At 53.1% G+C, this 27,959-nt stretch overlaps 1 protein-coding gene across 1 annotated transcript; it reads right to left on the minus strand.

Moving 5' to 3' along the window:
- Window positions 1-726: 726 nt before the first annotated feature.
- Window positions 727-27,937, minus strand: CSNK1G2 (casein kinase 1 gamma 2). Its single transcript, XM_059697296.1, has 12 exons — window positions 27,662-27,937; window positions 11,238-11,672; window positions 3,697-3,737; window positions 3,519-3,588; window positions 3,277-3,425; window positions 2,909-3,143; window positions 2,741-2,826; window positions 2,584-2,668; window positions 2,302-2,450; window positions 1,928-2,011; window positions 1,728-1,834; window positions 727-1,604 (listed from the first exon to the last, which is right to left on the minus strand). The coding sequence occupies exons 2-12, from the start codon at window positions 11,419-11,421 to the stop codon at window positions 1,550-1,552; spliced, it is 1,245 nt and encodes a 414-aa protein (XP_059553279.1). The 5' UTR covers window positions 11,422-11,672; window positions 27,662-27,937; the 3' UTR covers window positions 727-1,549.
- Between the last annotated feature and the right edge of the window lie 22 nt (window positions 27,938-27,959).

The raw sequence follows: 27,959 nt of genomic DNA on the forward strand, positions 1-27,959 counted from the left end.
CACCTCCCAAAGGTCCCACCTCATAACACTATCCCTCTGGGGCAATGGGTGTCAACCCATGAATGTGGGAAGCCACATTCAGTCCACAGCCACCCAGTTGTCCTATCGACACTCACAGCCTCTTTCCGCTCGCTCAGTGCTTGGGTGCACTCAAGACATCATTCTGCCTGACGGGCATGGCTCAGTGGTTGGGCGTCGAACTATGAACCAACCAGGAGGTCACAGTTTGATTCCCCGTCAGGGCACATGCAGGGGTTGCAGGTTCATCCCCAGTGGAGGGTGTGCAGGAGGCCACCAATCGATTCCCTCTCATCACTGATGTTTCTCTCTCTCTCCCTCCCTCTCCCTTCCTCTCTGAAATCAATAAAATATATTTAAAAAACAACTTACCATCCTGATATAACAAGTACCTTGTTTCTTCTGGAAAGCAAGCCACTTCGTGCTTTATTCTATGTGTGCATAATTGGCGAGGTCACTTTGTGATCTCTCCCTTTCTTGTCATTCAGAAACAGTGGGGGTTTTTGCCTACCCACCAAGAACACAACCAAATCCAGCTCTTACACTCACTTTAGTGGTTCCTTTGTTCCTGACCATCCATTCCTCCCTGGCTACCCAAATCCTCTTTGACACCACCTCCTAGGCTGTCCCTTCCCAGGGATGCGGGCATTTGAACTGCTGCTCGTCTCAGCAAAGCCTCTCAGAAAGACCGGACACTATACTCAGAACTGGTTTCATTTTCCTTTATTTTTTTAAAAAAGCCCCTAAGTTCTATGGCTTCCAGGAAGCATCAGAGAAACAGAAGTGCCATTTCTGTACACTTTGTAAAGCAACACCTAGATGCACACACCTCCGCCAATGCCCCAGCGGCTCCGCCCGCCCGACTGTGACTGCCTGGCCTCTGCCGCACCTGTGGGCTGAGACGGGGCTTTAAGGCGCTTGTTTCCTGCGGCTCAGTGACACTGAGCACAGACACAAGAAGCCCTCACACCGGGCACAGCCCTGGCCTAAGTGGCCACGCAGGTGGCCGCCCCAGGCTCCAGGAGCAGGTGCAGCAGGAACACCTGTGGGCCACACCGTCCAAGCTTTGGTGCAGCATTTTGGTTGGGGTGCCGCTCCCACCGCACCTTCCCCTTTGGTTTGGGGAGGCCCAGAGTGGGCTCCCCCCTGGCAGCAATGCCCCACAGCGCCCCCTCGAGAAAATGGCCTTTGGATAGAGGGAGGCGAGCTAGACTTTATGACACTGACGGGGCAGGCAAGCTGGACGGCGCGGTGGCCGGGGCCTCCAGGTCACACTACTCACTTCAGCAGACATGGCGAAGGGGCGCAGGGCCGACGGCCGCTGTGTTTTCTTTTCCTTGTTTTAAATAGTTAATGCTCTTGGAAGGGAGGACTAGACACAGGTGTAGAAATTTCGGCCAGAGTCTTATGTGAAGGAAGTAACCCACGAGGGGTGAGCAGCTCCGGGCCACAGTCTATGTCTTGGCTGTGGGCCATCCAGACGAGCTCCTCCAGGAGCTGCAGCGGAGGGTGTGGGGAACCACCGCCGGGGTCACTTGTGCCTCTGCAGTGATTTCCTCTTCCTCCTCTTGAAGAAACAGCAGCACCTGGGGAGGGTGAGAGAGTGGGAAGTGGACACAGGTTGGGAGGGACAAGGTGGGCGCAGAGTAGAAAGGCGGTATCAGCTGGACCCAAGGCATCTCAGCCCCAGACGCTGCCCAGGGTCTTACTTGGTGTCATCCGCCACCTCCACCTCTGCAGGCGCCGTGATGGGGGCGTTGGAGTGACCGGCAGTGGGGTCGTCAGCATTCAGCTCCCCGTTGGTGGAATTCAGTGCCTGGGGGAGTGGGTAGCAGAGAAGTCACGTGGGCTGTGATCTCCGCCCCCCGCCCCCGTCACGGTTGTTGGGGTCCTTGGCCTGGCACCTCACCTGGTTTTTGCTGTATAGCTGGGCTTTATCCCTAGGCTGAGTATGCCCAGGCAGGTCGGTGTGAACTGTGCCAATGGGCGTAGGCTGCAAGGAGGGCAGGACAGGGTGCTGAGGCTGGGCACCACTCCGCCCCTATGAACCAGGGTCCTACCTGAATCTGCACCAAGGCTCCAGGTACTTGGGTCCTCCTCCAGCTCAAGGCACAACCCCCAGGTCTAGGGTCCCACCCTCCACATTCAGGTCTTACCCCCCACATCTGGAGTCCGACATCCCCCATGCCCTGGGACCCCCCACATCCAAGGTAAAGCCCTCCAAGTCCAAAATCTTTCACAAATCCAGGGCCCCGTCCCACACCCGGCCCTGCTCCCACATACCAGGGGCTTCCCCGCCCAGTCGTACTCGTAGTCAAACACAAAGCCGCTGCGGTCGAAGAGGTCTGTGAAGAGCTTGCGCAAGTAGTCGTAGTCAGGCTTCTCGAAGAAGTCCAGGCGCCGCACGTAGCGCAGGTATGTGGCCATCTCCTCTGAGAAGAGCCAGCAGGGCTGGGGGTGGATGTGGGCAAGGGGGCGGGGATACGTGGGGGATGGGGGAGGACGGCCGCGGCAACAGGGACAGCGAGGGCAGGGAACACAGCACTGGCTGGGGAAAGCCCTCACCTGGGTGGCTCTCGCAGAGCACCTCAATGGGCGTGGCCCGCTTGGTGTCCCCGATCTTCTGGTAGCGCTCCTTGAGCGTGTCCGCCTGCAGGCAGAGTGGTCAGCAACATCACTGGGAGCCATGACCCACCCCACACCCCCACACGCCCTGGCTCACCTTGAGCCCCTGCCAGGGCAGACTGCCACGCAGGAAGTACATGAACATGTGGCCTAGCGCCTCCAGATCGTCACGGCGGCTCTGCTCTGAGGGGAACAGCAGGTCAGCAGGGGAACAGCAGGTCAGCGCGTCCCCCCACCTCCCCGGCCCCGGCCCCGGGCCCCTCACCCTTGCCCAGGTGTGTATTGATGCTCATGTAGCGTGCTGTGCCCGTCAGGCTTTTGTGCTCGCGGTAGGGGATGTGCTTCTTGGTCTCCGGGTCGATGTACTCCTTGGCCAGGCCGAAGTCGATGATGTGGATGGCGTGCTGCCGCTTGCTGCCCGGCCGCCCCACCAGGAAGTTCTCGGGCTTCACGTCGCGGTAGATGAGGCTCTTGGTGTGCACATACTCCATGCGCGTGATCTGGGGGCCGTGGGCAGGGGTCTCCATCTGCCTAGGGCCTGCAGGGTCCCTCCCGCAGCTCCCTTCCCCAGGCTCCGCCCCACTCCGCTCCCTGCCACATCCCGCCCTGCAGCCGGGGTCCCAGAGCCCGCACCAGCTGGATGGCGATCATGAGCACAGTCTTGAGCGTGAATGTGCGGTCACACAGATCGAATAGGTCCTCCAGGCTGGGCCCGAGCAGCTCCAGCACCATGGCGTTGTACTTCCCGCACGGGCCAAAGTAGTAGACCTGAGGGACACCCTCTGCGGGTGGAGCATGCACAGATGCCTAGGGGGCCTGCGGCAGGCCCCCACTGTCCCCACGCCCGCCCGGCGCTGCCCCCTGCGTGGCGGTACCTGTGGAGCTGAGCTGCTTGTAGAAGCGGTATTCCAGGTGCAGCTGCGGTGCCCGCGACTTGATGGGCTCCTGGAGGGACGGGAGGTGGAGGTTACCGGGGGTGTAGCACTGCCCCTCCTCCTGCCCCAGGCCCCACATGGGGCTAGTATCTGCTGTGTGTGAAGAACCTGGACTCACCAATTTGATAGCTACGTATTCATTTGTATAGAGATTCTTTCCTGTGGAGGAGAGAGAAGTCAGCACAGCAAGGCCACTCAGCCCCATTCCTCCTCCACCCGAGCAGGAAGGAGACCCTGCATGAGGGTGCACCTACCCCCTCCAAGGGGAACCTTCTGCTCCCGGTCGCCCCCTTGAGGTTGGCCCTGTCCTCCCAGGTCCTGGGAGTGAAAAGGATGCACCCCTTTAGGTGTCTCCATCTGCCCTGAATCCTCACATCTTGGGCTCCCACCCTATCTTACTGCCACTCTCTTCTCTATAGCCTCTGCCCACCACCATCTATGTACTCCAGATCCCAGCCCCCACCAGCCCCATCTAGCTCACCCAAGCACTCCCCCTAACCCCGCCTCCACCACTCAAGGAGCTATCCCCAAAGCACAGCAATGTGCCCCAATTTTCCCATCAAAAAATGGAACATGGCCCTTCTCAACACCCACTGCAGCAATGGGAACCAAAGACATCCATATCCCCTAAGCATCTCCCACCCCCCATCACTCCATCCCCAGGACCCCCATGGGTCCAGTCTCCTCAATGCCTCTGGGGTCCTGCAGACAGGAGGTGGCAGAGTCCGCACCAGTCCCTCCGATGCCCATCTATCGGGTCCCTCCTACCAGTGGACCTTACTCTGCCTGCCCTCCCAGCCCCCAACCATCCAGCCACGGTTCATTCCAGCACCTTCCCCCCGCCCCCTCCCCCCATGAAGGTGGAGTAAAGGACCACTGGCCAGAACCCACCCTACCCCAAGAGGTTTGTCATGACATGCAGAGGACTTACCCCAGGTGCCCTGTGTCTTCCTCCTGCACACACATTCCTCCCCCATCCCCACCCCCCCGCACCTTCCAGGCTGGCTATGTCAGATTAGAGCCTGCCCATGGTGCCAGCAGGCAAGAGCCAGGCTGGCTCCCCCAGGTAACAGAGCCCAGCAGGCCAGGGTGGAAGACCTGCACCCTCTCAGGTTAGAAAGATCACCTGACGCAGTCCTTACTGAGCCCACCCACCAGGACCTGCAGGTGCCCACAGAGGAAGAGCTGACACCCAACCTCACAGAACTGCTTTTCCACCTGTTATAGTCTCTAACGCCAGCAGAGTCCCAGATGGTCCAGCCACTACTGCTGGGTGACCTGCCATATAAACAAGGGGCCACCCCAATCCAGCCCCTCATGTGCATTTGAGAGTTACTGCGCACAGTGCTGTGTACACCGTACCATCATCTCTGGTCCAATGGCCCCTCCCAGTGTTGTCCTGTCCTTTGTCCTGAGACTCCCATCACCGGGTCCTGAACACCACAAACATGGCCACACACTGTGTGTCCGCACCTCTACGCCTCCCCTTACTCTGCCTGCTGCAGCTGGACAGTCAGGGTGCCATCTTCACTCTAGCTATTCCGGCCCCACCCACGTGGCAGCAGACACCAATGTGTTCCACCTCAGAGGCTGATGCCAGGGTTCCCCACAGTGTTAGTCTGCTCCACTGGTCACAGTCACTGCCTTCTGTGTGCCGAGGTGTCCACAGTACCGTGGCACCCAGCCGTGGGTGTGTCTTCTGCACTGTTGTGGCTATTCTAGGTCCTTGGTTTCCATGGTGGTTCAGAGTCAGCTTACTGACTTTCTCAGAGCCCTGAAGGGTGTCCTGGAGACTGCAGCCAAATCGGAGGAGGTAACATCTCATACTGAGCTGTCCCATCCACCCCTGGGAATGAACTCGCAGCGATGTTCTGTTGCTGAGAGAGCTTGCCCAATCTTTGTTAGATTTATTCCAGGAACACTTGAAGAGTTTTGGCATTCTTACTATTGGCATTGTTTTTCTTTTCACAGACACCCATTAGAAGGAAAAGGGAGCCTCCTTTTAGACCCGGTTCTTGGGTTTTGATAAAAAATAAATGTCCCGGAGAACCAAGATGGCGGCATAGGTTAACGCCGGAGTTTGCTGCTTTGAACAACTACTTCAAAAGTGAAACCAAAAAACGGAAGGGACATCACCCAGAACCACAGGAACGCTGGCTGAGTGGAAGTCCTACAACTAGGAGGAAAGAGAAACGCATACGGACACTCAGAGGAGGCGCAGTGCTGAAGTCAAATTCTGAGGTGCGGAGTGCGCGGAGCGGGCTGGCGGCGGAGGGCGTGGTTGTTGTTTTCAATCGGGAGGGAGTCGCAGACTCTGAGCACCAGATCCGGGCGAGTCTTTAGGGACCCAGACTCAAACGGGAGAAGGGGGACTGTCTGGCTTCGGTCAGAGCGAGTGCAGCTTTCTCTCCGAGCTTTGCAGCGGGTGCTGGGACTCAGAGAGGCAGAGCCCCTTGGGACAGGACTGAGAGCCGCCATAACTGCTCTCTCCGGCCCACCCTGTTGATCCTGTGCGACCCGCCCCGCCCAAGCCCTGCACAGAGGCATTTGCCGGATAGCCTCAAGCAAAGGCTAGATTAGCACCTCCCTAGAGGACAGAAGTTCTCTCACTGCTGACACAGCTGATTCTCATAGCCACTTGGCCTGGAGGTCAAACCCTCCCTGGAATTAGCTACAACAATCAAGATTTATCTATAAGACTGCGAACAAAGACCACTAGGGGGTGCACCAAGGAAGCATAACAAAATGCGGAGACAAAGAAACAGGACAAAATTGTCAATGGAAGAAATAGAGTTCAGAACCACACTTTTAAGGTCTCTCAAGAACTGTTTAGAAGCTGCCGATAAACTTAATGAGATCTACACGAAAACTAATAAGACCCTCGATCTTATATTGGGGAACCAACTAGAAATTAAGCACACACGGACTGAAATAACGAATATTATACAGACGCCCGACAGCAGACCAGAGGAGCGCAAGAATCAAGTCAATGATTTGAAATGCGAGGAAGCAAAAAACATCCAACCGGAAAAGCAAAATGAAAAAAGAATCCAAAAATGCGAGGATAGTGTAAGGAGCCTCTGGGACAGCTTCAAGCGTACCAACATCAGAATTATAGGGGTGCCAGAAGATGAGAGAGAGCAAGATATTGAAAACCTATTTGAAGAAATAATGACAGAAAACTTCCCCCACCTGGTGAAAGAAATAGACCTACAGGTCCAGGAAGCGCAGAGAACCCCAAACAAAAGGAATCCAAAGAGGACCACACCAAGACACATCATAATTAAAATGCCAAGAGCAAAAGATAAAGAGAGAATCTTAAAAACAGCAAGAGAAAGAAACTCAGTTACCTACAAGGGAATACCCATACGACTGTCAGCTGATTTCTCAACAGAAACTTTGCAGGCCAGAAGGGAGTGGCAAGAAATATTCAAAGTGATGAATACCAAGAACCTACAACCAAGATTACTTTATCCAGCAAAGCTATCATTCAGAATTGAAGGTCAGATAAAGAGCTTCACAGATAAGGAAAAGCTAAAGGAGTTCATCACCACCAAAGCAGGATTATATGAAATGCTGAAAGGTATCCTTTAAGAAGAGGAAGAGGAAGAAAAGGGTAAAGATACAAATTATGAACAACAAATATGCATCTATCAACAAGTGAATCTAAGAATCAAGTGAATAAATAATCTGATGAACAGAATGAACTGTTGATTATAATAGAATCAGGGACATAGATGGACTGACTATTCTTGGGGGGTAAAGGGGTGTGGGAGATGTGGGAAGAGACTGGACAAAAATCGTGCACCTATGGATGAGGACAGTGGGTGGGGAGTGAGGGCGGAGGGTGGGGCGGGAACTGGGAGGAGGGGAGTTATGGGGGGGGAAAAAAAGGAACAAATGTAATAATCTGAACAATAAAGATTTAATTAAAAAAAAACAAGTTCTCAAAAATAAATAAATAAATAAATAAATAAATAAATAAATAAATGTCCCTCCTGTGTTTTCATCCCACCACTTTAAAAAATATATTTTTATTGATTTCAGAGAGGAAGGGAGAGGGAGAGATAGAAACATCAGTGATGAGAGGGAACCATCGATTGGCTGCCTCCTGCACGTTGGACTGAGGCTGTAACCCAGGCATGTGCCCCTGACTGGAACTGAACCAGGGACCCTTCAGTCCACAGGCCGACGCTCTATCCACTGAGCCAAACCGGTTTCGGCGACCCCACCATTTTTTTATGGAAGCTTTAAACACAGAAAAACAGAAGGAACTGTTCAGTGAACAGCTACATCCTCACTGCCTATATTACACAATGAACAATTTGCTATCTGTTCTGTTGCTTATCTACCAGTCATGAATCGCTCTGATTTGTAGATACTCCAGCCTGCAGGTCAAGTTCTATCTATAATAATAAAAGCATAATATGATAATTAGACCGGACGACCTTCCAGACGAAGCCGAAGCCGAAGCCGAAGCGGCGGGGCTGAGGTGGGGCTGAGGCAGGGGTAGCAGCCACGGCGGGGGCCGAGCCCCTTGCACGATGCACTGGGCCTCTAGCGTGTACATATAGTTCTTGTTTACCCTGTGGGAGGTGACAGTTACCAAGAAATGCACACATCCGAAGGGTGCCATCTGATGAGCTTTGACCAATGCATGTCCCTCGGCAGCCCCTATTATCAAAGCACAGAATGTCCCCACCACTCATACCCTTCTTGGTCCATCCCCACCTGTACCAAGACAGAATCATCTGGTGTGTTCTCTCCTCCTGGTTCCTTTCACATGGCATGATGAATTCCTGTGTTGAGGCATGTCCGTGGTTCCTGGTGACAGCTGAATGAAGCCTTACCCCATCAAGGGGACCCACCCGGTCAGCACGGGGGACACGTGGGTTGTTTCGTTTTCTGTTATAAACAGAGCTGTAGTGAACGTTGCCTATGGGCCTTCCTGTGGGCAGGCTAGTCACTCCTCTAGTAGGTTTGCTGGCTTGTACTGCCAATGTGGGTGCCTTCTGTGCTTCCCGGCCATTTGTCTGCTTATGCAAAGTGTCTGTTCAAATCTCTTGCCCATTTTTAATTGGAATGTCTGTCCTTTTATTATCAAGTTGTCGTCCTTTCACGTATCCTGAACATCAGCGCTTTATCAAATGGTGCTCTGAAAATATTTCTTCCCAGTCTGTGGTTTGCCTGTTCCAGCTCACAACGCTTTGTGAAAGATATTTTAAACATTCATGAAGTCTAACCAATCCTTTATGATAAAAGGTCATTTTATTCTGTCCTGTTGAAACTTCATGTTTTGACTGCATATGAATTCTAGGAGAGCCAACGTCCTTGGAGTCCAGCCTGAGCTTAACGTGAGCACGCACACGTGTTTGTGCACACACGTCGGCATCTGAAGTCTGTGGGTGTGTAGACTCCTGGGGGAGTCAGGTGCTCGGGCTCTGAGCGCCTCACCGATGCTCCTGTTATCAGTTTTACCTATGCATGCAGAAGGCGAGCGAGTCTGCAAGGCCTAGCAGAGAACAGCTCCTACGGGGCTATGAACAGGGAAAATTCCAGAGGCCACACAAGATGGGAAGATACTAGAGATGCAGTCATCCAGAGCAGAGAGGCCTCCCTGAACTTCCCCGAGCTTAGGCTAAGAACCCAGAAAGCCCACATGTGGAAAAAGGGGCAACTCCAGCCCTTGAGTAATGTCTGCTCTCTCAGCCCATCCTAACAAAACCAAAATCAGTCCCTGATGGAGTCAAGATAAGTCTTAAGACGAACCTCAACCCAGACTTAAAAGTCTGTGACATGTGGCATCCACAATGTCCAACATACAGTAAAACATTACCAGACACGAGAAAAATAGGACTGCAAAAAGGAAAAACAAAGTGAAATGCACCATATATGTAGGCATTTATAACAGTTACAAGTATGTTCAAGGATTTAAAGAATGGGCAAAATAAACAAGCTGATGGGAAGTCTCAAGAGAACAGGAGGGGAGTCAAATGGAAGTGAAAAATACTGTGAATGAAATAAAATATTCACTAGATGGCCCCAACAATAGATTGGACACTGCAGAGAAAAAGAAGGGTGAACTTACAGCAGGGCAATAAAAACTATGTAGACTGAAGCAAAGAGAGAAAAAGGAAGAACATGGAAAAGAACTTAAGGAACTATGAGACAGCATCAAACACTCCTAACATACATGTCATTTGAGTCTGAGAAGACAGTAAACTGAGGCAGCAAAAACACGATGAAATAATGGCCTAAGTTTTTCCAAATTTAATTAAAAAGTGTCAATATACAGATCCAAAAAGCCCAATGAATCCCAAGCAGGGTAAATACAAAGAAAACCACACCTAAACGATGCAGAAGCAAAATTTGAAACCAAAGAATATCTTCACAACAGAGAAAAAGACACGTATCTGAGAACAATGCTCAACATTAGTTATCGAGAAAATGCAAATAAATCCCAGAGACAGCATTTCACACCCACTAACAAGGAAAAAAGCCTGACAACCCCAAGTGTTGGTGAGGATGTGGGATAACCAGACTCCCATATGCCGCCTGAAGGAGAATAAAGTGTACAACCACTCTGGAAATCGGTCTGGCAGTTTCTCTTAAAACATACATCCCCCGTGACCCAGTGCTTTTAACAAAAACACTCATACACAAGATTTGGAGAAGGATGCTCAGGACAGTTTTATTCATAATAGCCAAAATCTGGGCACAGCCAAATATCCCTGAGCAGGAGAACGGATGAACAAAATGGGGAACAATCATACAAATGGACAGAGTAACAAAGAGCAACTAGCTACAGACACACATGACAACATGGATATTCTCAAAAATGCACTGAGCAAAAGAAGCCAGGCAGAAAAGAACATATACTCCATTTAAAAAAAAGTTTCAAGCCAAAAGCCGCTACACCTCTCCAGACCCTTATATATACCCACGCATCTTTCTGTGCAGACCTGGACTGTTTAGGCTGCTGCTCCAAACACCAAAGAACAGAACCCATGACGATCTCTGAGTCCATAAAGCTGTAGAGCCCTCCCCAGCCCCACAGGCTTCAGATCAAGACTGGGCCCAGGGACATGTATGTGCACACACATGTACACTTTAACAGGGCAGCAGGGCAGCTCCGTCAGGGGAAGCTGAAGAGTTGGCCACCATGCTGCCCAGGTCCCTCTGTGCAGGATGAGTGAGCATGTGGGGCCCCATGCTCTGGGAAGGTGTTTGTCTCTCCTTACCCACCACAGTCTTAGTTAGCCCAGTGCCTATCCTGCATGCCCTTCCCACCAACAGACAGAGTTGGGCCCCAGCCCCTGACGGTACATGGACTCAGAAACCCCAAACCTGGGGCTGCCCACAGCTCCTGACAACCAAATGCTAAACGTGCACCAGCTTAGACACTGGAGGCTTCTATGTCGGCTCTCCCATATGTTGGATCCCCAACAGAGCTGTTCCTCAGACACAAAGGGGAGAGGTCGGGAGTCTACCCCTCTTCCCAACCTCCTCCTCGGGGAACAGAAACACACACACACACACACACACACACTTACCTGTGTCCTGATCGCAATAATCAGGGAGGTCATCTGCAAGTGACTGCGAACTCATTGGGCAGCCTTCCCCCACCCCATCCCCTGAATGCAAATGAGCGGGGCTCACCTAGCCGGAGCTCCCCGAAGTTGCCACAGCCTATCTTCTTCCCGACCCGGAAGTTGGGGCCCACCATCAGGACCCCCGAACTGGTCCCCGAGTTCCGGACGCTGTGGCTGGTCCGGCCACCGGACTTGGACATTCTCCGGCCCTCCTCTGACTCCCCTTTCCCTCCTTTCTTGTCAAAATCCATAAGTTTGTGGTACCCTGGCCTCTCCACGGTGACTCTGCTGCTGTACAAATCCCGGGTCTATGGAGACCTGAGGTCACGGGCGGCTCTTTGGGGCTAGCACACCATGGCACCTGGCGGACTCCTGGCTAATGAGATGTGGGTACTCGCGAGGGCCAGGCTGTGGAACTCATCTCGGTCGCCTCAAAGTTGCACGCAGGGGGAGGACACATTCTGCTGACAGGTCCCGCCACCTCAAATCTTGTGGCTCCCAGCTGGGGGGAAAACAGAGACACAGGTTAAAAGATTGAGATCCACCTACCCACCTGCCCATAATACAGCCCAGGGTCCAGCGCACAGCCTGGCACGGTGGCATTAACTAACAGAGCTGGCACAGCAGGATGGCATTCTGGAAAGACTTCTGAAGGCACAAGTGGGACCTGTGACTTTCTGAGAGGCAGAGGCCACTGTGAATTCATGTATCAAGGTAGTATAAGATGCACATTGTTGAGTGCTGGCCCACAACACAGCTCAAAGACAATTGCACTGGGAAGGGTGAAGTCTAATCAAGTGACAGAGGCCCCAGAACCAGGCGGGGAGCCCCAACTTGGATGCAGAAAGGAGCAAGGGCCACCCTGCCCACAGCCCCTCCCCCCAAGCCAAGGGGCCATTCCTCTGAAGACGGAAGAGGAGAGACCGCAGAGCCCCCTCCTCGCCACTGACTGAGGATCTGGCCAGCTACTGATGGGAGAGTAGTAGTGACTTGGACATGGTGACACCATGAGGCCTTGGGGGCAAGGACCCCAGGGGGATCTCAACCCATGACCCGGGGCTCCCTCACCCTGAGGCCAGAACAGGGCCCTGGGGATGATGAAAGGGAACAAGAGTGGGGGCCTCTGAGAACCAGGCCAAGGACAGAGCCCTCTATCAGCCCTTGGCTTTGGTTCTGGGAACAGCTGGCCCAAGCCTCAGAGCCAGAAGGAGCAGGCACCTCCCAGAGGGGAATCCCAGCCACGTGTTCACAGACTACAAGACAGCAGGGACTCAGAGTGCAGTGAACACACACGCCTTCCCGTGCTCTCACACACATGTGCACACTCCCTTCTGTGCTTACACACCCACATGCATGCACACCCCTCCCCATGCTCACACATGTGCATAACTCACACATGTCCACGCCCTCCCATGCTTGGCAGTCCTCTCAAGAGGGACCACACGCATATCCAGGCACCAGGAGGTACCTAACCTGCATGTGACCCTTGGACCTGAGCACAACCAACAGGAGAAGGGTCACAGCCCCACAAGCATGGAGACTCTGTGTATGTGCCAAACCCACCTGGCCCCAGCCGGCTATGGGGAGACAGCAGCCAGCCAGGACTACAGAGTCCAGTACACATGCTGCCCTCCCTGAGCCCCCAACATTACCCCAGTGACCCCTACCGCAGTGTGTCTGGGCCCCACGCAGCCCTCTTACACAGGGCAGATATGCAGACACTGCCTGCAGGGGACAATGGGCATAGGAAGGCAGGTGAGGGGCCTGATCCTTCCCCAAGGACACCAGCCCCTGCTCACCCCATAAACAAGAGCTCACCCCACCCACCAGCCACATGGGGGCATTCTGGGTCCTCTCCCAGATGCTCTGAGCCAGATGGGACCTGCAGGGGGATAGCAAAGTGAGTCAAGCACCTGCCTGAGGGAAGAGAGTCTGAGTCAGGGCTAGGACCAGAGCTGAATGCCCAGCCCAGCACACACCTGGACAAAGCAGGTGACCTAAAGCCTCAGGAGAATGGAGTGTCTGACCTCAGTCCAGGCCCAGGTGTTAAAAGCAATGATCCTGGAGGAAGGGACCCACCCCTCATTCCTCCTTCATCCTCAACCACACTAGAGTGGCCCCCAATTCCACCCCCCAGCTTCCCAACAGAGGGCAGGCCCTTCACGGGTGTGGGCTCCGTGTGGACCCACATGGCCAAATTCAATTCCACGCTGACACAATCCCCAGGCAGCCCCCGGAAGCTGCTGCCCTGCCTGTGTCCACACTGAGTGGGTCTCATACATTCATGCTCCACGTCAGGGCCCTGCTTCTCCACCAATGCGCACCTCAGGTGAGTTACCTGCCCTGTTCTTTTTGGGGTCCTCCATCTTGTCAGGGCCAGGGGCTGGGACCCCTGCAGGGGCCCCTTCTCTGACCATCTCCAGTCAGTGATGTCACAGTCCCTGGCTGACATCACTAGCACAGTCCAGAGCAGAGCCAGAGCAAGTCTAAGGAAGGTACAGGAGCCTCCTTCCCACAGTGCACAGTGGGCCCTGTGGTGAGTGTAGCCTTGGAAGCACCAAGACTCAGATGATCCTGGCTACAGCCCCTTCTCGGCAACTCCGGACACACACGTCCCCGTGTTCCCCCACATCAGGAGCCTACCTCTGCCCGGGGACTCAGTGACAGGGAGAGGCAGGGCCTCCTCCCCAGGATTCACCTGGGCCCAGGAACACGGCACCCCAGGAGCCACGAGCACCCAGTGTGTCACGTCCTGGCATCTAAACATCAAAACTCGAGGGACCCGGGAGACCTGCCCACCCTGGGGCTATAGCTGAGAAGTCCCAAGGCACCTGCAACATCGTGTCATGGCAGAGAGGAAGAAGTACCCCACAAGGATTGCACAGGAACCAGCCACGCAGCCCCCGGGGACAAGGCCAGTGTCAAAAAGGATTAAGCAGAAATGGGTCTTTAAACATCAAGTTACAGACGAAGGGAGAAGAGACAGCTGAACCTGGGAGAAGTGCCATCAGCAAGCAGATGGACACGGGACTGAGTGTGCCAAGCAGGTGGTCCGATCAGTGATCTGGGGTGTGAGCACCAGTCAGTGCCGCCCCAGAGGGTGTGCAGAGTTCCTGCCTGAAGTCCTGACTAGGACCCGATGGAGGAAGGAGCTGTCACCCTGTGAGAAGGGACAGCTATCACTGCACCCATCATGGAAAGGTGGACTAGACACATCGATGTTCTTGGGAGAGGGCCAGAGATCACAGGGGATGGTCACGAGGTGGCAGGATGCTCTCACACAGTTCAGGAAAAGCAAACACAGCCACAGGTGGCAGTGAGCCCACAAGGAGCACAGGGCATCAGGTACTTTTCTTGCATGCTTTCAACAGACTTGAAATGTTTTCAAAATTAAGATTACAAAAAGGCAAGGTTGCTGCTACAAATTCTGCAAACTCAGACCACAGCAATCAAAGTCAAGCAACAGTCTTGGTGTGGCAGCTCTGGAACTATACTGACTGCAGGTACTGGCTCCAGAGAACCTGCTGCAGAGAAAGGGAGGGGACTGAGTTTGCTGGGAAAATGCTGGTAACTTGGACTGGGTCAAGGCCTGGGGGGTGGGATGGGTAGTACTGTACCCTCTCCACATTTGGGTACATCTGAAAATTTCTACCGAAAAAGCTGAAAGGAAAATGAGGGCTGGGGGAGGAAGGAAGCTGGGGGTGGCCGCTGACAGGCCGCCTGGCCCCACAGTGCACAGTGGACCCAGTTGTGAGTGTAGCCTTGGAAGCACCAAGGGATATGAGGCTTGAAGACAGACACTGGTGGTGCTGCCTGGGGCTGGCACACATGGGCCCGGACAGAGCATGTGTGCCACATTCCAGCATCTCAGAGTGTGCTGACAGCATGGCCTCTCCCCACAGAGACGTGATCAAGCCCTCATTCACACCTGGTTCTAAGCTAACTGTCCGTCAAGGGGACAGGGGTGTCCCATCTCATTTGACGGTACCTGTGGGCCCCTCGTCCTGGTCAGGCCAGGCCTATCCTGGGCACTTCTGCTACCCAGAGTAACTATGGTTCCAGCACCGTATCAGTCCTTGATGTGAGCTGAGATGTGTCCCCAACAAAATAGGTCCTAACCCTGGGTATCTGGGCATGTGACCTTATTTACAAATTAGGGTGGGTCCTAATCCGTGACTGGTGTCCTTCTGAAAAGGAGATAGACACACACAGGAAAGGAGGAGCACGTGACAATGGAGGCAGAGATGCGCCATAAGCCAAGAAACTCGGGCAGTCACTGGAAGCTGGGAGGCAGAAGGACACCCCTACCCCGCAGCCTTAGGAGGGAGCGCAGCCCTGCGACACCTCGATTTCGGACTTCTGGCCTCAAAGAACTTCTCAGTGGAGACACCTGACCAGCACCTTGGCAGGGAGATAAGAGTCAGGGTCAGCAGTGGGGAGCCATGGGGACAGCAGAGACCCTGAGGTGACAGATAACCAGGGCACACCCTTCAGTGTAATGAAGAAAAAACACACCAGAAAACCCAGACTGGGGACGTCCTGCAGGACACGACGGTCCAGGGCATCCACACTGGAAAGGGGGGAAACCATGTCAATTAGAGGGGCCTAAGGGATGTGACAACTGATGGTCCTGTGGGATCCTGGGGCAGAGAGGCCATCAGGGGAAACTGAGGAAATCTGAGTAAGTATGGACTTTAGTTATTAATGACATCTCATCCTGGCTCATCAGCTATGACACAGGTACCACACTGACAGAAGATGGGGGGACTCAGCAATCGGCATCAGCTTCACAGTAATTCTGTAAATCTAAGACTGTTCTAAAATAAAGTTTATTTTTTAAAACCTAAACCTCGGTCCTGGCCGGGGGCTCCATTTGTTGGAGCGTCGTCCCATACACCAAAAAGTAACAGGTTTGATTCCCAGCCAATGCCTAGGTTTCGGGTTTGATCCTTAAGGCGCATATGGGAGGCAACCAATTGATATTTCTCACATTTATGTTTTTTTTCTTTCTAAAAATCAATAAAAACATATGCTTGGGTGAGGATTAACAACAAAAATTTCAAACTTCCATCTTCAGCAGCTTCTTCCTGCCCCTCCCTCAAGCTCAAGTGTGGTGCCCACTCATTGTCCCTATGCAAATGTCACCACTGAAGCCACCCTACCCCTGAACCCCTCTGCCATGGGGCAGCACGTATGCAGTCACTGTGTACCTGCCCCCAAACCATAAGCTCCTCAAAGACACAGCCGCCTTTTGTGCGGGCAGTATGCAGGAACTCATACTGAGTTCATAAGAGACTGGTGAACAAATGATATAAAATAGAGCAAAAGATCCAAGAGAAAGTAGGCAAAGCTGCAGAGGAGGTATAGATGGCCTCACAGATGCACATCGCTCTGCCTTTCCAGTACGACATGCAGATTAACAGAAAGGCTCTCACTTCTCAGCCTGTTGGGGTTAGAAAAGAAGTAACATTCAGTAGTGCTGACAGCATGGGAAATGTGGACTTTGATTTAAAAGAAAACACTGACATTTTAGGTAAATGAGGTTCTCTATCCAGGACACATAACCCAGAGAAGTGGTCGGCAAACTGAGGCTCTTTGGCCCCTTGAGTGTGGCTCTTCCACAAAATAACATGTGCAGGCGCGCATGTACAGTGCGACTGAAATTTTGTGGCCCATGCGCAGAAGTCAGTATTTTGTGGAAGAGCCACACTCAAGGGGCCAAAGAGCCGCATGTGGCTCACGAGCCGCAGTTTGCCGGCCACTGACCCAGAGGAATGGCCAAAGCAGTACCAGTGACAGCCATGTAGGTGTAGCCCTGTCCCCACCCTCTGCAGGACAGGAAACAATCCCTGCACAGAAAGTAGCAAAGAGTGCACCCTCACAAAGCTGTCCCTACAAGTGGGCAAGAGCCCAGGAAATGGTCCCTGGGACGGGGGCTCCAGGGCAGGATCCACCTTACTGCCTTCCCCAAGTTCTGCTTTCCTCCCTCCCAGTGAGCACAATGAAAACAATGCTTTTGAATTTCCTAAAATCAGCCTTGGTAGGAAAAGGTGGGTGAGGAGGGTGCTCTCGGCTTCCCACCTAGCAGGTGCAAAGCTCAGGAACATGCAGGGTTGGAGATCCTCATTGCCAGGAGTTCTGGTGGGACCTACGCTGGAGGAAATAAAAGGGCCCCTAAGGCACCTGCAAACTGGTCAGAACACATGGAAAGTGACCCTGCCCAGAGCTCCCTGATCTATTGGAGTGGGCCCACATCACCTCTGGGGGCCAGTCCCGCCCAAGGGACCTGACCATATACAGGAGGAAGACAGGGCCAGCCAGCTCTCTTGGGGTAAGACACCCTTCAAATCATACATGTCCCCCAGAACTGGGCAAGTCACTGGACTGAGGACCAGGCCAGGAGGGTGGCCACTGAGTCAACACAGAAGATGCTGAGTAGCTGTCTTCCCGGAAGGGCAGCTCAGCCCAGGCCCAGCACACCTGCTGGGGACCTCACACCAGCACTCTCCTTAGGAGCCTCCCTCCCAGAACTCACCCAGAGCCCCTAGAAGCGCCACTCAGGATTGGACTGCGACCCGGCTGGAAGCTGATAAGCAAGAGTGGGCACAGCCTGTGACAGAGGCCCTAACGGCCACGCCCCAGGGGATGAAGATCTACAATATGCCAAGTCCCATTTATAAACACACTTGTGTTTTCAGGGATCTCAAGTGTGAATGGCACCCACCTCTTGGCTGTTGAGTGGTTTTTCAAAAGCAATGTTTATGCTTTGCTGTAAGGATCGTTTTCTTCAATATACACACTTTGTTTTTGCTACTTAAAAAATACCAAGAACAGCCTTAGCCGGTTTGGCTCAGTGGATAGAGCATCAGCCTGCGAACTGAAAGGTCCCAGGTTCGATTCCGGTCAAGGGCACATGCCCAGGTTGTGGGCTCGATCCCCAGTGAGGGACGTGCAGGAGGAAGCCGATCCACCATGATTCTTTCTCATCATGGATGTTTCTATCTCTCTCTCCCTCTTCCTTCCTCTCTGAAATCAATAAAATTTAAAAAAAAAAAAAAAAACCACCAAGAACAGGACGCTGGTTCTGTGGTCTTTCTTGCTGGTTCTGCTTTTGCTTACTTACAGGACCAGGTCCTGCTTCTTTCGGTCACTTAAAGACACACCTCCTTGGGAGAGCGGTCAAGGGTGCCCAGCTGCAGTACTCATCACGACCGAAGGCCAAAGGCTGGCATGTTGTCTGTCTGTCTGTCTGTCTGTGAAAGACTCAAAGTGCAGGACCTAGCCAGCGCCACCACAGTGACTGGGGCACTGGCACCTGCTCATAACTTCTGGTTTTCTGGAAAGTGCAGGGCAGAGGACAGGCAGGGTTCTGGAAACTGGTCAGGGTTCCCAGACTTTGAGAAGGCAGAGATGCCATGCTAAAGGGTCAGAGTCCAGGACAGAACGGGCTGAAGGAAGCCACTGAAATGTGAGCTGGGAAGGGGAGGGGTTTGAGGGATATGGAGAAGTGGACCCTCATCCATGGTGGGCGGGGCGTAAAATGGGGCAGCGACTGTGGGAAATAGTCTACAGTTCCTCAAACAGTTCAACACCGCGACATGACCCGGAAACCCAGCTACTCGGTGCACACCCAAGAGAACCGAAGACACATCTCCACAAACCTGTGCACAGTATTCACACAACATGACTCACAGAGGCCAAAAGGCAGATACCGCTCGAAAGTCCGTCACCTGATAAACAGATAAAAAGTGTGCTTTATCCATTGGAATATACCCAGCCATGAAAGGAAGTGAAGCACTGACACTTGCTATGGTGTGAATGGACCTTGGACACATGATGCTCAGTGAGAGAAGCCAGACACAGGAGGCCACAAGGCACTAGCCAGTTTGGCTCAGTTAATAGAGTGTTGGCCTGTGGACTGAAAAGACCCATGTTCAATTCTAGTCAAGGGCACATGCCTGGGTTGTGGGCTCGATCCCCAGGAGGGGGCCGTGCTGAGGCAACGACCAATGATTCTCTCTCATTGATGTTTCTATCTCTCTCTCCCTCTCCCTTTCTCTCTGAAATCAATGAAAATATATTTTTTAAAAAGGCCACACAGCATGTGATTCCATTTATGTGAACTGTCCAGGACAAGCAAATCCAGAGACAGAAAGTGGATTCATGGTTGCCAAGGGGCTGGGGATGGGATGGAGAGTGACGATTAATGGGGGACAGGGTGCCTTTTGGGGTGATGGAATTTTGGAATTAGACAGGTACTGATTGCACTGAGGTGTCCATGTCAATGAATCATGGTCTGTGAATTATATCTCAAATAAAAAAGGGAAGTAAATGGTATCTCAATAAAGCTGTTTAAAAGTCATAGTGAGCCCTGGCTGGTGTGGCTCAGTTAGTTGGAGCGTTGTCCTGTGCACCAAAAGGTGATGGGTTCGATTCCCAATTAGGGCACATACCCAGATCGATTCCAGGTTCCGGTGAGTGTGGGAGGGAACCGATTGATGTTTCACATTGATGTCTCTCTCTCTCTCTCTGAAATCAATTAAAAAACAATAATAAGTCATAGTGAGAGTGGCTCTGGCTGGCAGTCTGAAGAATAGGGCCTGTCCCTATATAGATCAAAGTTCAGCAGGCACTGCAGGGTGACTGCCAGAGCCACACCTCCTGCCCTTGGGTCCATGTTGAACAAGCTTCTGTCAGAAAGGAATCAGAGGTGTGTACCCATAGAAAGTAACAAGCACAGAAACTGGCAAGACAGTGGGGAGAGAAGGAGGGGCTGAGCCAGTGGTTGTGTGAGTACTTGACACCAACCTGCCAGCCTCAACCCTTCCCAGAGGCCCTGGGTGAAGCCTGAGGGTACGCAGAGAGCTCCCACAACCACCCAGGACAGGTTTAGCCCCCAGGTCCAGGGGGCATGAGCTCACACAGTATACCCAAGTGCTTTAAACCTGGTCAAGATGACTCACAGCTCCCACTCACCTGGGGCTTATACACATCTGTAAACACACAGGGCTCCTGTTCACCTGTGCACACATAGGGCTCACATATCAGGAGACTCAGAGAGCCAACCCCCTAGGGCACACCCTCCTCACATTGATGGCCCAGGCACACTGTGACCAGATAAAAACCTGGAGACCCCGGAGCTGCCTAGCCCTGTCTCTGGCCACAGATGCAGCAATGCAGCTTTCCCATACTGTTGAACAGGCAGCACCTTGACTTTGGTTCCCTAAGATCAGCCCTGGGGTGGAACAGTCACCAATACCAAGAAGGCTGCATCAGAGTCACCTGAGGTGCTACTTAAAAACCCAGATTTCCAGCCCCCCCGTCCAGATGTGAGGGCCGGTAGCTGGATGTGGCCTGAGGACCTACGCCCAGCGAACACCCAGCAGTTGGGCTAGGAGCCACCATTCAGTTGTAAGGGTTTTACCTCCCACCTGGCTAGCCGGCCAGCCACTCACCCCAAATCAAAACCCAGACCCAGCACACTCAGCACAGCCATCCAGGCATAAACATGCAGGCTCCCTGTTACCACTAAAGCCTAATAAGCAACGAATAGCTTTTAATGTAAGTGTATCCCATGCCGTATTTGAAATATATCTATATCAAGCCATTTTGGGTTGTTTGTCTGAAACTAAATTTGGCTGAGCACCTACACTGCTGCATCTGGCCACACCTCTACAAAGCTGTTTTGCTCCCAGCATCCTCGAGCTAAAGCTTATGCGGGGAGTGTAGAACCCATGGCAGGGCAGACAGACTTCTCGGCAGGTGCCATTTTCCACTCAAATCTGTTTGTTTTTTTAAATTGTCGATTTTTTAGAGAAAGGAAAAGAGAGAGAGAGGGAGAGAAAAACATTGATCAGATGTCTCCCACATGCACCCAACCAGGGATGGAACCTGCAACCTGGGTATGTGCCCTGACCAGAAATCAAACCTGCCACCTTTTCATGTATGGGACAATGCTCCAACCAACTGAGCCACCATGGTGTGGACGAAAGGGGCCATATGCTAACCCGACTAGTTCAGGGAAGGCCTGCATGGCGGTTGTGCACTCTCAAAGACCTAAAATAATCACAAAAGATGGTCTGAAAATTAAATATGTAACTACAAACAGGTTATAGTGGGTAGTCATGTCCTAGGCCAGTATTTTCCCTGACAAAGATCAACTTAGATCTTTACTGAGCCCATTTGTCTTTTTGCTTCTAAGATAACATATCTGTGAAATGTCTGGGTAACTTGTAACTTCCCTTTTTTTTTTTCTAGACTCCTCAGGGCACACCAAATGGCAACAGGACATTCCCTCATTGTTATTGTTATCGAGTTAATCATCAACTGTTAATTATGTTAAACTATCCTGTATCCATCTATGTAAAAGAAGTGTATGTCCAACATTTCACTTTTTATCCTATCCCAGAGGTTTCCCACTTTGCTTTATCCCACCTCCCTAATTTATCACCAATGAATTTCATGGAACCCACTTACATATTTTCCTTTTGATGGTAAATTTATAAAAACAAGGTATGAACTCCCCATTCTCCGGAGCATTATCTCAATTCGCTGAGGTTCTGCTTCCCAGCATATGTCGACAGTTTGGCTCAAATAAACTCAAAATTCTTTACAGGTCTGAATGCTTTTTATGTTAACAATGGCCAGGGCCAAATCTGTGTATTTCTTAAAGCCAAGCATTCCAATGAATATTTACTGTCCAAATAGTGATAAACCCTCAGTGTAAAATACACAATCAATGAAGAATAAGCTGTCTCTCACCCATTACATGTTTAAATATATTGAGTTGCCGAGACCGGTTTGGCTCAGTGGATAGAGCGTCGGCCTGCGGACTGAAGGGTTCCGGGTTCGGTTCCGGTCAAGGGCATGTACCTGGGTTGCGGGCACATCCCCAGTGGGGGATGTGCAGGAGGCAGCTGATCGATGTTTCTCACTCATCGATGTTTCTAACTATCTTTCTCCCTTCCTCTCTGTAAAAAATCAATAAAATATATTTAAAAATAAATAAATAAATAAATAAATAAATATATTGAGTTAAGCCCTGGCCTGTGTTGTTCAGGGGTTAGAGCAACTCCTGGAACACAAAAGGGAGGCGAGTTTGACTCTGGTCAAGGGCACATACCTGGGTTGCAGATTCGATCCCTGGCCCTGGGCTCTCTCACACTGATGTTTCTCACTCTTTCCCCCTACCACTCTCCCTTCTACTGTCTCTAAAAATCAGTGGGAAAAATATCCTCAGGCCCTAGCTGGTTTAGCTCAGTGGATAGAACATTGGCCTGCAGACTGAAGGGTCCCGGGTTCAATTCAGTCAAGGGTACATGCCCAGTTGCGGGCTCGATCCCCAGTAGGGTGTGTGCAGGAGGCAGCCAATCAATGATTCTCTCTCACTATTGATGTTTCTATCTCTCTCCCTCTCCCTTCCTATCTGAAATCAGTAAAAATATATTAAAAAATACATATCCTTGGATGAGTATTATAAGAAATTGATTGACTGGGTTAGTTAAAATAAGTTTCACCCGTGGGTTTTTGTTTTTTAACGAGGCTAGTGGCATACAACTACCCACACAGTTCACATCCCAAGCTACCAGCATTGCTGAAGGTCTTGAGTACCTGTCCCTCCCAAGCAACTGTCACTGCCCACGAGCCAGGTACCATCGTGACCATATCAGATGGGGAAGCTTCGGCCCAGGGCTGGGAGACACCTGGAGTCCCCTGCAGCCTGCCAAGCAAGGGGCACAAGCCACAAAGTACATTAGAGCCGTGGGGCTGAACTCCCAGCTTTGGAGATGGACAGCAGAGCAGCTGCCCTGTCCATTATGCTCTTTGCTCTCCTAGAATAGGGAGGGCAGTCCTCCAATCAGTTCCCCAGCTGTCTCCCATCTAGCAGATGTCCTATGGGACGTGGGATGCAGTGCCCAGCCTGCATAGCAGTGGTTCTCAACCTTCCTAATGCCGCGACCCTTTAATAACAGTTCCTCATGTTGTGGTGACCCCCAATTTCATTGTTACAAACTGAACATAAAGTATAGTGATTAATCACAAAAACAATGTGTAATTATGTATGTGTTTTCCGATGGTCTTAGGCGACCCCTGTGAAAGGGTCATTCTACCCACAAAGGGGTCGGACCCACAGGTTGAGAACCGCTGCTGTATAGGAAGCCAGAGAAAGCAGGGCCTCAGGTATAACTTCACCCCTGACAGCCTAAAGGTGGGGACAAGACCAGAAGGGTGCAGAGGAGCCCAGGGGCCTCGTCCAAGGAGGCAGAGCCTCCCTCAGTCCCCTCTCCACCTTCTTCCTTAGACTTCCAATATCTGGGCCCAAAAGCGGGATATCTTTTCTGGGCCCAGGGCCTGAGACCTTGGGACATCTATGGTTGTCACAACTGGGGCTGCTTTGAGGAAAGCCCTGTCCCTAGGACAGTGATGGCGAACCTATGACACACGTCAGAGGTGACACACAAACTCATTTTTTGGTTGATTTTTCTTTGTTAAATGGTATTTAAATATATAAAATAAATATCAAAAATATAAATCTTTGTTTTACTATGGTTGCAAATATCAAAAAATTTCTATATGTGGCACGGCACCAGAGTTAAGTTAGGGTTTTTCAAAATGCTGACACGCCGAGCTCAAAAGGTTCACCATCACTGCCCTAGGAGGTCCTTGAGACCCAGGGTGACCTCGCAAACCACAGGGGAAAGGCTCTGTAAAAACCTGTCCAGGAACCTTTCTAGAAGCCATCAACCCCAGGGGTCTTTGCTAGTCTCTGTGAGCCCCCAGCCCATAATCATCTGTGTGGGATTCCTAGTCCCCCAGGTGCCCAGGTGAACTTGGGAAAACTTGAGAGCTACTGACTGACCTGTGGATTGAGGTCTAGCATCCGAACCCACAGGCCTCTCTCTCTGCCTGGAGGTAAGGCCTACTCCTCAGGGCAGCCACTGGATGCCCACTGTCTAGCCCAGCAGAGCCTCATCATGTGCCTGCCAGCCTGCCCTTGGCGGGACCACAGCAAGCAGAGAAACAAGTCACACTCGCCATCTCAGAATTACCTCCAAGACAAGGTCCCTGTGGTGGCTGGGGCCCTACAGCGATGCTGCCCTGCAATAGCAAGTCCTCGGGCAGCTCTTCCAATCTTCTGAAAACATTATGCCAGACTCTTGCTTCCAGAGGTGGAGCTGACGAAAGGACAGAAGTCCTGCCCTGCCCTGCCCTGCCCAGCAGGGTCAAGCACAGTGAGTCCTGTGTCCTCCGGTCCTTGTCAACTGGGGTGGCTGTACCCCAAGTGACCAGTACTTGCGCTGCCCTTAATGGGAGCCTTCTCAAGCCTGCACGTGATCTGCCAGCCTCAGTCCTCCCTCCTCCACGTCAACATGCTTCTGTGGAGTTTGAGATATAACCTAGAAGCAGACTGCATCCTGTGTCTGGTGCGCTACTTCATTTGTCTTTGGACACAGGCTGACAAGAACTGACAGCAAGTAAGACTGCTTTTTACCATGACATGGCCTCCAACTGTGGATGCCACTAAATTGCTGGATGAGAAAGGACCCGTCCCAAGTAGGCTGTCTTGAACGGGGAAGGCTATGAGGGGACCTCACACTGCCCTAAGGCATTCTAAGGGAGGGGACCCAAGACAAGATCCAGAGAGGGGCTGGGTGACAGGAGAGCCAGGGTGAAGGCCCAACTTGGGTGGGTCCCAGAACTGTAGCACCCTATTTACCAAGGAGCCTCGTCAAAGCCAGATCCTCCTGACTCCAGCAGGCTACTCAGGCCTCGACTTCCTCATCTGAGCAGTGGGGACTCAGGAAGTGGCCCAGCAAGGCTCCACAAAGCTCTCGAAATGGGAGGGGACAGATGCGGAGCTGCCCAAAGCAGGAGTCTTCTAGACCAATCAGGTCTCAGCTTAGGAATCCAGAGCTGTGCCAGCATGGAGAGACACCACGGACAGTCCCACAGGGCAGCCAGAGCTCATGACTACAGGCCTCCATTGGGCATGACAGTGGCCACTGACAGAGGACGAAGCCCCCGTGACTGCTCCATCACCAGAACCAGAAACTAACCACATGCTGGGCTCCTTCACAAGGACCTGCCTTGCCCTTCAGGGTTAAAACATAGGTGGCCAACCCACCCAATGTCACCGAGGCCTAAAGGCTGGCAGCCCCATCTTCCTAGCCCAACTCCTTGTCCTGCCTACTCACCTCTGGATTTTCAGGGCCCAGAAAAGATATGCCAAGACAGGGACCCCACCCCACCACAACCACGACAATGAGGAACCCTGCTGCTCCTAAGGTGGCCTAGGGCAGCTTGCGGGGGCCCAGAAATGATGGCAACATTAACCATGGGACAAGTGGTATCCCAGGGAGATGCCACGGTCCCTAAGTTTGGCCTCGCAGGGACCTTGCTCAAACCACCACCAGTAAATCCCCACGACACAACTGACTCCTCTCAGATGCCTTGCTTCCCAAATTACTGGCTGGCATGCTAGCTCCCCAAGCTGGGATGAGCACAGAGGAAGGTTTTTCAGTTTTTAAAAACCTCACCTGCTTCCTCTTGCCACCCAGTGGTAATTACTGTATAATCAGAAGGAGAGTCAGATGGAACCAGACCAGCGGTTCAAAGAAGTCAGTCTGCACAGGGTTGTTGTCACAGCGCAGGGACGCCCAGAGCCAGGTAATGAGATGCCCGTCACCATCTGCTTCAGAGAAATTAGAGGGATTGGAACCAGACAAGAAGCCACTTCACAAGAGAGGGGCTGACTGCCAATGGTGCACGGAAAAACCAGACCTGTGCCTGCTGCCGCCTGCTGCTGTGGTGGGGAATCCAGTCAGCTCCTTGGAGCCTCCCCACTCCTGCACACATATACCTCCACATGCAGCAGACACAACTGGCTCTCTAACGTGGGATTGGGCCCATCCCCTGGGACCCAAGCGGCCCTCCCATCCATTCCTGAGAGACAAGGCCACGGAATCCACAGGGCAGAGGCGTGGGGGGTGGGGGACAAACAATGGGGTCCTGGAGACTCCAGGGAGGCCTGGGAGGCCAGTGTGAGTACCTGGGACACTGCACCCAGCCCCTGCCCATCAGCCTAAAGAGTCCAGACCAGTCCCCATCTCTGAGTACAATTTGGTGGAGACACAGTGAAAAACAGAAACTAACTACTGGCAACCACAGCAAACTTCCCCTTTTCAAACCTGTGGGTTTGGCTCACAATCTGCTCTTCACGGAGGTGATCCATGCCCTGCAGGGGCCACCCCTTCCCTGACCTGAGCAGCTCCTGGCGGGTGGTTTTCCCTGGACGGGAGCCTTTATGCTTCCCCACTCATCTCACACCCGTGAGCCTGGGGTCTGCAAATGCCAATGGAGCCCCCCACCTCACCCCCCAGCAGAGACAGAGAGCTGGAGCCCCACCAGATGGGAGGAGTACCACTGGATGAATGTGCAGCCAACCCGGGTGCCCCTGTGGAAGGGACTGGGGAAAAAATACCGGATTCCACCTACTCGCAGGAAACTCTCCAGGGCCATTTTCTGCAAACAATCCCTGCCCAGGACCCCACCGCAAGGCTTTCTCTTAGACCCCCAGCCCCTAACCCCGGAAAGAAAGTTGGGGCAGAGGGGGCAGGGGAAGTGCTGTCCCAGGCAGGGAAGGGATCATGGTGGGATCAGGCTAGGCACACAGACCTCCCACCACCCCTCCGGGCGGGATCTGAAGTGTTTCCAGAAAACAAAGCCAGTGGTGAGGGCAGACTGCGGAGGACAAAGCCAGGCTGAAAACCAGGAGTTCCTGAGCGACACCCCGCAACAGGTTACCCCAGATGAGGCCCCTCCTTGCTGCACACCCATTCCCTACTCAAAGCCCCCCGCCTCCCGGCTGGACCACAAAGGGGAGTGGAAATATGTATGCCACTGCAGGGAGGGATGATGGGCGAGAGCTGGAGGAGTGGGTGTCAAGGCGGGTAGGCAGTGAGCTTGAGCAGGGGGGAGAGGAGGAGGGTGTGTGGGGGACGCTAAGTGGACAGTGGGGGTCTGGAGTGAGGGATCACTGTGAGCAGCTGGGCCTGGAATCTGGGGATCAGTGAGTGTAAAGGTGACGGGGCCTAAGTTAGGGGGTCACGGGGGGGGGGGCATGGCCTGGAATGCAGAGAAAGAGGGGTAAGAAGAGTCTAGTAGCGTATGAGAGTCAGAGGGCTGTAGGTGCAGTGGAGTCAGAGTGCGGGGGTCAGGGAAATGTTGGAGCAGCCGGGTCCGGGTTGTGGGATCAGTGGCGGTCTGGGTTACAGGGTTCAGAGTGTGGGGGTCGCGGGTTGTACGGGCACAAGAATCTGGGGTGCGGGGGTCCAGAGGGTGGATTGTAGGGACAGCGAGCTCTGAGGTGCGGGGGTGGACGGGGTGCGGGGGTCCGCTGGGTGTCGGGGCGGCGGGTCCCGGGCCGCGGGGGTGGGGCCGCAGGGCCGGGCGCGTGGCCGCGGCAGCCGGCGAGGGCGCGCGCGTCGTTACCTCTCGGCCTCCGCCGTGGCCGTGGCCCAGTGGCCGATCGGCCGAGCTGGGTGGCCCGGGCTCCCTCAGCAACGCGACGCGGGCCCCCGCTACGGGCCCGGCTCTCGTTCCGGCTCCGGCGCCCGCTCGAGCCGCCGCTCCCACACTGCTGGCCTCCGCATGTTGGGCGCGGGCCGTCCCCGCCGCGCGGGCGCCCGGCTCGCCCGGCTCGCAGCGTCGCCGCGGACCTCACTTACGCCACCAGCGTCGCGGGCAGGGCGCGGCGCCCACTGCGCAGCCGCCGCCACCGCTGGGCGCG

This window comes from Myotis daubentonii, chromosome 5, assembly GCF_963259705.1.
Source record: "Myotis daubentonii chromosome 5, mMyoDau2.1, whole genome shotgun sequence".
Taxonomy (NCBI): domain Eukaryota; kingdom Metazoa; phylum Chordata; class Mammalia; order Chiroptera; family Vespertilionidae; genus Myotis; species Myotis daubentonii.

Excerpts from the sequence above, each read along its gene's own strand:
- CSNK1G2 (XM_059697296.1), bottom strand. The coding sequence starts at position 11,421 with ATGGATTTTGACAAGAAAGGAGGGAAAGGGGAGTCAGAGGAGGGCCGG. Across the intron at positions 2,827-2,908 it reads CAATACACACCTGGGCAAGG|AGCAGAGCCGCCGTGACGAT; the intron begins GTGAGGGGCCCG and ends TGTTCCCCTCAG. Across the intron at positions 2,012-2,301 it reads ACTGGGCGGGGAAGCCCCTG|CCTACGCCCATTGGCACAGT; the intron begins GTATGTGGGAGC and ends CCCTCCTTGCAG.